Genomic DNA, 9,336 nt, shown 5'->3' with positions numbered 1-9,336 from the left:
GGCAGGAGAGACCGTGAGACTCCTATCTCCAATAAACCACCAGAAAACCGGAAGTGGCACTGTAACTCAAGTGGTAGAGCCCTTGCCTTGAGCTGAAGAGCTGAGGGACAGCGCCCAGGCCCATAGTTCAAGCCCCATGACCGACAAAAAAAAAAAAAAAAGAATCTCTCAACTTTTCCTACCAAGGCTGGATTTGAATCCTAATCCTCAGATCTCAGCATCCTGAGTAGCTAGTATTACAGATATGAGCCACTAGTGCTTGGGTGAACTCAATTGTTAAGATTTCATTTGTCAGCAACCATAAAGCCTTTACCACGTGCATAACACTGCATAGGATGTTAAAGGAAGTTAGAGAAATGTAAAAATCATGGAAAATTGCATAAACTTGCATAATCTGTTAATGACACTGTTCTTTACCTCTATCTTTCTTGAACATATAATCAAAATGTTTGCTACATATTAAACTCCTTGAGACATCCTAAGGGGCTTTAAAAGAATATGCCAGGCACTGGTGACTTGCACCTGTAATCCTAGGTAATTAGGAGGCTGGGATCTGAGGAATGTGGTTTGAAGCCAGTCTGAGCAGGAAAGTCTATGTGACTTTTTTTGTTGGTTGTGGGGCTTGAACTCAGGGCCTGGGCAGTCTTTAAGCTCTTTTTGCTCAAGGTTAGTGCTCTACCACTTTGAGCTATTGCTCTACTTCATTTTCTGCTGGTTAATTGGAGATAAGTCATAGCCTTTCTCACTCAGTCTTCAAAAACTATTATCCTGAATTACTAGGATTACAGGGTGAGCCACCAGCACCCAACTTATTCATGAGACTCTTATTTCCACTTAACTACCCAAAAGCTGGAAGTGGAGCTGTGGCTCAAGTGGTAGAGCAGTAGCTTTTTTTTTTTTTTTTGGGTCCGGTTGTGGGGCCTGAACTCTAGGCCTGGGTGCTGTCCCTCAGCTCTTCAGCTCAAGGCTAGCACTCTACCACTTGAGCCACAGCGCCACTTCCGGCTTTTTTCTTTTTGCTTATGTGGTGCTGGGGAATTGAACCCAGGGCCTCATGCATTGCAATGCAAGCGCTCTACCACTGAGCCACCTTCCCAGCCCTTGTTTTCATTTTTCAACAGCACTTCTGAGAATACTGATCTTTACTATTTTATGAAAACAAGCAGATATGAGTACTCAACTCAAGTTTAAGATGTGGGGAGAATCTAGGTTTATGGACAGAATACATCAGTATCAAGACAGTAGGAAATAAATATAGACACTACACAAATCCTTCTTGAAAGGCTGACAATGAGAAAGGAAACTAACCTATCACTGAAAACCTATGACAGCTTCTCATGCTATTTCAGCTTCTCATGCTAAACTTTCACTGTGATTTCCTGATGTGGATGAGAAGGGCTTTTATTGCCTCAGTAACAACGGAGCTTATTTCCTTATACCATGTAGAGGCAGGCTCTCCAACACTAGTGGAACTAAAGGGTTGAGGATAATATTCAAGCCTCGTTACACAGACTTCACCTGGAGGTTAAAGAACTCTTGCAATCCAAATGACTTTAATCCAAAAATCCCAAAACTTAAAGCTGGAGATTTTGAATCAAGTTAGTGAACACTTACATGCTATATATTCTACTACATACCTTATTGATCCAAAAAAGAAAAATGTAAGAAAATCCTGTGGCAAAGACGGAGTGGAAATAATGTCATTTCAAGTCATCTAATGGAGACCAAGAAAAAATTGACTAGTCTTTCCCACAACCATCTTTCCCTTCTCCTTGGGGCAGCCAATATGGTTTATAAGCAGCATCTATTCCTTAGCCACTTCTACCAAGATGTTACTTGTACACACAACTCCAACCTTTCCCAACTTGAGTGGATAGGGCATCAATCACGACAGACTCTGCTAAGTTTCCACAAATCATTGGTTTATTAGAAAGTTCCTTTCCCTCATTTTACAGCATATATATCTCTATCATACGTGATAAAGTTAAATACAATCTGTTATGCTTGTAAGTAAGGATAGGTTATCTTGTTTTTTGTTTTGTTTTTTTTTTTCCTAAGTTTTAAAATTACTGTTTTGGAAGTTGAAGAAAACTGCCCCCCGGGAAGGCAGAGAGGCAGCGAGAGTATGGCTCAATCTACAAGCTAATGGGAAGCAGCACAAAAATGTTAATACTGTGTTCTTTTAATATTTACATGGGCTGAAAGCAAAAAAAAAGGAATCCCTTCACTTTATACAGATGATTTCATTTTTCCAGTGCTAGTCATTACTTCTAGTCAGACGAGCACTGAACAGGTTAAGAGGGGGACTTAGCCAAGAGTTTTTCCAGAACTTGCTTCTCATGAACTCAACCCTTTTTTCTTTTGGAAATTTGAGAAGGCATGAAAACAAAACCTTGGCTCAGCTTAGTAATGGAGTTTCCTGTCAGTTGACAACCAATTTTAGCCATAAGAACAGGTAGGCATGTGCCAAAGACGAAACCACTAACTACAAGAAAGAGATGGGTCCTGCAATACAGCACCTTTGGGTCAGTATGTTAACTAGGGCAGAGAGCCTGGGTGAAAGATGAACAGGAGGAAGAGGGGCTGGGGGTGGTAATTTCTCTGGTCAGTGTCATGCAAGGAAAAAGGAACCTCTACTGCTGAAACTGAACTGGATAGATAGCATGGACCAATGAAACAAGAGAATTTGAAGTATCTATAAATATGCTCACCTCCCAACAGGAGGAGGAAAAAACTGTACCAACTCTATTTTCCTCTGGTCTACTTCTACTTCAGTTTCTAGCTGACCCAAAAGGCACATTAAAAAAAATTGTCAGAGGGGACTGAATACTAGGAAGGCAAATCAATGCCTGGAACAAAGTACCCAGGGAACCTGGGGATCTCCCCTGCAGACAATCACTGAATCTTACTGCTTCCAGAGAATAAAGATGTTGAATCTCTCCCTCCTTTGTGGAATTTACTTGTTTCTCTATATAAAACAACAAAGCATGCAAGGGAGATGGTCACAACTGAGCATTCCTCTGACACCTGCAGCAGACTGCTGCCCATTTTCTCAAAAATCCCAGTGCTGGGGCACTAATTACTGCAAATTACTTAACATTTTGTCCCAGAGGAAAAAAAAAAGTTTTTAAAAACCATTTTTATAGTTCATAACTTCAAAAAATACATGAGCTTGATAAAATATACATGCGAAGTCATTTTTGCATCTAGCAGAAAACAAATACTTTTATTTTTTTTGTTTTCATTTTATAACCTTTAAAGTTTCTTAATTCAACTAGGGCAAACATATTTACACAAAGCCACCAGAACAAGGATCACTTAAAGAGCTGGATGTAAAAAATATTATTGCAGTATACTACAAATATGGAACCTTTTTATTATGAGCTACAAAAAGCAGCATTTATGTTTATAGAGTTCAGTGCAATTTTTACATTAAAAAATCCTATAAATTAAGAAGGAAACATAACACAACAGAAGAAAATATACCCTTCAGACACATGAGCTCCTCTCTGGGGAAGCACATGGGAGACTATGTTCCACATAGCTTCTATTCATGATAGGATCTTCTTTTCTGGGATATATGCAGGTGTCTCTTCTGGGATGAGGGATCTTGAGGACAACAGTACCAAATGTGTGACTCTGTTTCTATGGGAAATGGACAAATTGCAGCCTGAGTTGCTCTGGTTCCAGGTCAAGACTCCCTTTCTACCTCACCTAGGATAGCATGTCACCAAGGGATGGTCAAGGACACTGCCCAAAAGCGGTGGAGTTTCGCCACTGGAAAGAGAGCTTGGGCTTCCATGTGGCACTGAGAAGGCAGGACCAGACGGGGTCCATGGCAAATGCTTTGGTGACAATTAGGCCAGAGAGGAGGAAAATGTTTAAATTTATAGATGGGAAGAGCAGAGGTCAAAAAGTAGAAGAAGAGAGGAACTATCTAAATTTGACCGTTTGGAGATGTTGCTGCAGAGGGGTGGATAGCACTTACTGGTGTTCTCCTAGCTTAGGAACACAGGACAGGAAAGACAAATAGAGGGGGGGAAAATCCCTGATAGTAAACCCAAAGCAAACCTCAAAAAACCATTTCTGTAAGCCAAAACACAATTCTTTGGCTGTCAGACACTGCCCATCCCAGCTTTTACTTGCTGGTATTAAAGGCTCAACACCCCAAGGAAAGACTTATGGATTATCTTCCCTGACCCTATCTAGGTTCCATCCCCCAACTCATGTGCCATGGCTGGGGGGGTGCTGCAGGTCCTGACCTGAGAAGATGGGGTGAAGTAATGGGTGAAGGTGAAGGGCAGTGGCAGCTGCTGCAGCAGGCCGTGGAGCAAGAAGGGTAGGGTAAAGGGCAGCATGTGGGACAGGGTGGAAAGTGAAAGGCCCAGGATGGATGGCTGAAGCAGGAATGATGTGGATGGGATGGCTGGCAAGGAAGGTGGCAGGGTGGCCAGGTATGATAGAATGAGTGAGGTGGGACAAAGAAATGGGAGTTAGATGGGGCTGGGGAATATGATGCACTTGTGCAAGAGGCTGGGGATGAGGATGGGGGTGAATGCCAATGGCAGCAGCAGCAGCTGCAGCATGATGTTGTAGGATAGCATGCTGAACAGTTGTGATGGAGGTGGCAGAGGCTGTGGCTGGCTGCTGAATGTGGATGGGCTGCAGGGCTGGTGTGGCTGGGGCTAGGGCTGCTGAAGCTGGAAAGGCCTTTACTTGCTTGGCCAGAAGCTGCTGCTGGATGTGTTGCTGCGCGGCCTGCTGGAGCTTGCTATACTTCTCCATCTCCTCAGGGGTGAAGGTAATGGGTTGACTCTCCAGGGGAGCCAGTGAAGCATCCTCAGCCCCATCTGTTGATTCAATACTAGGTTCCCCACTAGGAGGCGCATAACCAGGGAAGTGCTCGAGATCTGGTGCTATAGGAAGCAAGCTGGACTCCACAGGGCCTGGGTGACTGCTGCTATCCAGGGATTCTAGGGTGTCCCCATCACTGGGGTCAGGGAGGTAGTTATGGGAGATGGTTGGATCCCCAGGGTAGCAGTCAGTATGTGCCGGGGTACCTAGTGGAGCCACAGAGTGATCAGCAGTAGCTTCTTCAGACTTTGGATCTTCTGGGGGTGGATCTGATAAGGGGCCAGCTGTTTCCTCTGAAGGGAACTGGTGCCCAAATGGGGCATCACTACTCCCTGGGGGCCCTTCTTCTGTCTCTGACTGTTCTTGCTCTTCCCCCCTTTCCAGGCCAGACTCTTCACATTTTTTGTTGTTGGGCTTTCGGGTAGCTGGGAGCTTCCCTATCAGTGGAAGCACAGGCTTATTGCCAAGAGAGGGAGGCAGCTTGGGCCCAAAATAACCTTGGGGAGGGTCCTTGAGCTTAAGCCCAGCTTTATTAGGGGTGACCAGCACCTCTTCACTCATACTGGGTTTCCTCTCCACTTTTCTGGCCTGGATTTTCTCTAGTAGCAGTCTAGCAGTAACAGAGTTCTTGTCTTCAGGGCTACAGTCACTTTCTGACCCCCTCCCTGTGCCAGTGCTGCTGTTCTGGGAGGGTGGGCCTATCTCCTTACAGTCATCTCTGCCATCATTTTTCTTCCCAGGACCTTCTCCTCGGCCTGCTCGAAAATAGTGTGGGGACTGAGAGCGATAGATCTTTGAACGAATAAAATCTCGACGGCCAGAACGCCTCTCCTCAGGGCTCTCATGACCCCATGATCCCTTCCTAGAGCCTGATCTCTGGGAAGGACTCCTGGTGCTGCGGCTGCGATCACGGCTATAGCTCCTGCTTCGCTGCCAGCTGTGAGCTGTGGTACTACGGCTTCTCCTCTTGCTCCGACTGCGACTACAACTGCTGCTTCGGCTCCGGCCTCGGGATCTTGAGCGCTCCCTGGTATGACTCCGAGATCGGCTTCGGGACTGGCTGCAACTGAGGCTATAGTCATCATCAGATGATGAGTATTTGTGTCGTTTAGATCGGTGCTTGGAGCTGGCATAGTCTGAGTCATCTGAGTCATGTGAGCGCTTAGAGTGCCTTCTTGATCGGTCACTATAGTCACTGTAGCTGTCATCAGAGTAACTATGCTTTCTACTGTAGCAGCTTTGGTCTGAAGAACCATCTGAGCTACTTGAGTAAGAACGCCGGGAAGAGCGATGTGAGGAATGGCGCCGGCCAGACCGGGAGCGGCTTCGGGAATGCTCACTGCCAGTGTCTTCCTCCTCCTCCTCTTCTTCTTCCTCCTCCTCCTCTTCACTGTACTGGGATGGAGACTTCTGGTGGAGCCGACGTGATGAAGCATCATCACTATCCTCCTCTCCACTACTGGGTCGGCTCCGATGGCTAGACCGGCTATTCTGTTTGGTGCCAGCCCTTCGTTGACAGGATGAAATCGGAGGTTCACCTTTGTGTTTCCTTCCACCATGGTCTTGGGAACTGCTACCACCTCCACCTTCTTCCTTCTTGCCACTGCTCCCTTCTTCAGCAGGGAGGGATTTTCGCTGGGAGTCATCTTGGGCTCGTCGTCGTCTTCTGGGTGGTGCAGGACTGCCACTCCCAGGGGGTTCTGGTTTGGGTCCTCGTTCAGAATCTGCTGGGGCTGATGACTTATTCTTCTTTCGCTTCCGTTTCTTGCGCTTCTTAGACTTCTCCCCAGACTCTGCCTTACAGCTTTTCTCTTCTGTATCAGCCTTGTGTTTTCGTTTGTGTTTGCTGGACTTTTTGTGTTTCTTTTTCTTCTTGTGTCGGTGGGACTTCCCAGATCGTTCTTTCTTGCTAGGAAGGCTTCGCCCTGTGTCTTCAGTCTCTGACCCATGACTACCTCCAGCCTCTTGCTTGTTACAGGCAGACACTGAAGGGGGTGCATCCATTCTGCCTTCTGAGGAATGTAGTACATTCTCTTCCTCTTCGTGGCTCTTATTAGGCTCACTATGATCAAGGAGATAATCCTTTGAGGAACTTCCTTTATCTTTTGGTTTTTCTGTCCCTTTAGCTCTGGCATCCTTGTTCCTTGAAAGTTTAAAGTCAAAGTATAAAGGGTTACAACTGTACGAAATGGAGGGCTCCGCCTTGGTGAAAACTAAGAGTTCTGATGGCCACTGGAGGGCAGTGCTCTCATCTTTGCTCAAAACTGGGAAGAAAGGGCCAGTAGGATGTTTGGGACCTTCCTGGTTTGCTTTTCCTGCTGGGGTGGGCTGAGAGGTTTCTTTAGAAAGATGAGACTCACACATTTGGATTTCTGAAGTCTTCTGACACTGACTTTCTAAACTGGGCTCAGTTACATCCCTTCCCGAGGCCTTCTTTATCTCAGTTTTGCTTCCAGGTTCTGAGGGCTCAGACACAGTGTTTTCCTTCTGCTGCTCAGAAACTTCACTAACTGTCTTTTCTGCTCCTTGGCTTGCTTCCGCCTTAGCACAGCCTTTAGGCTTAGGAGAACTGCTTTTTTTGCTCTCTGGGGCATTCTTAGTATGTGCACAATTATCACCTTCCATTTGTTCACTGGCTCTCATAAAAAGTAAAAAGGGGAAATTAGGTTTTACTTTACAATGTGCTGGGGGGATGTAGTGGTAATACTCTGGCTCTGTAACTCCAGTTGCTTCTTCTCGCTTCATCCTTTTTAACTTAGATAATGTTGAGGCAAGGGATCCTCCATCCTGAGGCTCTTCATCTTCTTTTTTACCATCAAGATTACCACTACCATCGCCATCTCCCACCTTCTGCAGTCCTTGTTCAGAACTTTTGTCATCAGGTTTGGTTCCATCTTCAGAGGTCCCCTCCTCTGCATGATCTTTGAAAACTGATGCTATTGACTCAAGTTTGACAGGAGCCTTCTTGGCAAAGGAAAATGATACTCCCAATTTTTGCAGTGGGGTCCCCAGATTATTCTTAATGCCAAAGCTGATGCCTTGGGAGGCTAACCCAGAAGCCTGTGCCGGTCCAGTAGTGTTAGTGATTTGTACTGCAGTGAAGGGGCCTCCTTTATCTGTTGAGAATTCAGATCCAAGGCCACAAGTGGTAGTGGCACCTGTGCCACTGTTTGTAGTTGATTCATCCTTATCCTCATCTCCACCTTCTTCATCTACTGCCACTGTGGTTGGTCTGAACATGGGACCACTTCCAGGTGCACTACATAATGGTTTAGAAAAGTAAAACAAACAAAAAACAGGTTTAGGGGTATATTTCACCTATCTTATTAAATACTCATTATTTAGCAGTGGAATGCTCCCTTCCATCCCCCAGTGCTTAAAACTGAATCCTGGGCCTTGGCCATGCTAGACAATTGCTTTGACATTAGCTACACTCTCAAGTAAAGAACCCAACTTTATGTCCTATCATTCCTCATGGGTAGGTGTCAGGCATTGAATGGTGGCCCTTCCCAAGCCCTATACTAACAAACAAAACTTGCTCAGTGGAAGTTAGGCAATGTTTCATTTAATTAACCTACCAAGCTAAAATGTTGTTACTTGCTTGCTTTTTCTTTTTTCTTTCCCTCCCTTCGTTGCTTCCTTCCCCTGCCTCCCTCCCCCCTTCCTGTCTGTCTGTCGGTCTGTCTGTCCTAGGGCTTGAACTCAGGGCCTGGGAACTGTCCCTGAGCTTTTTTGCTCAAGGTTAGTGCTCTACCACTTGAGCCACAACCCCACTTCCAGTTTTTGAATTGTGAATTGAAGATAAAAGAGTCTCAGAGACTTTTCTGCCTGGGTTGGCCTTTAACCACAATCCTCAGATCTCAGCCTCCTGAGTAGTTAGGATTACAGGCATAAGCCACCACCCTGTTATTGCTCTTTAAGCTGCTTTTTAAGTTGCCTAAATGACTTTAGCAAGGCTTAGCTCACAAATCAAACATTTTCTATTGCTACCATCTCATATAGTCTACTTCCACTTGTTAAGTTTCATTTTATACTGTATCATTCTTCCATTGGTATGCTATCAGATATATGTCTATATAGTCACATCTATATAATCTTCGCAGACTATTTCATTCAGCTAAATTAAAACATCTAATTTTCCTCTATGTATTACATTTTAATTTCTTTAAAAAGTATACATTCTAAATTAAACATAAGCCAGAAACCTCTATTAAGCTACTCTATGGCAGTTTGTAACTAATAAAACTGTTTTAGAAACCAGACTGTTGCCTATCTTTTGGGCACTATGTCAAAACATTTGCTTTGTTTTTGTGATAGAGTCCTTTTCTCTGAGCCATACGAGATGTTTCTGACCTCCATCAACATCAACTACACCATTAAAAAAAAAAAAAAAAGGGGCTGGGAAGGTGGCTCAGTGGTAGAGTGCTTGCCTTGCATGCATGAGGCCCTGGGTTCAATTCCTCAGCACCACATAAGCAAAAA

General features: G+C 44.9%; 1 protein-coding gene across 4 annotated transcripts in view; it reads right to left on the bottom strand.

Annotated features, from left to right (window-relative positions):
• Positions 1-1,901: 1,901 nt before the first annotated feature.
• The window catches only part of Gpatch8 (G patch domain containing 8), an 84,980-nt gene continuing 77,545 nt past the window's right edge, over positions 1,902-9,336 (bottom strand). For all 4 annotated transcript variants that reach the window (XM_013032009.1, XM_013032010.1, XM_013032008.1 and 1 more), the window contains one exon: positions 1,902-8,113. In XM_013032009.1, the coding sequence (XP_012887463.1) occupies positions 4,225-8,113 (3,889 nt within the window). In that variant the 3' untranslated portion in view covers positions 1,902-4,224. The remainder of the gene's footprint in view (positions 8,114-9,336) is intronic.

Source organism: Dipodomys ordii, unplaced genomic scaffold (genome assembly GCF_000151885.1).
Source record: "Dipodomys ordii isolate 6190 unplaced genomic scaffold, Dord_2.0 Scaffold147, whole genome shotgun sequence".
In the NCBI taxonomy this organism is placed as follows: domain Eukaryota; kingdom Metazoa; phylum Chordata; class Mammalia; order Rodentia; family Heteromyidae; genus Dipodomys; species Dipodomys ordii.
This window is presented reverse-complemented; position numbering and strand designations above follow the sequence as displayed.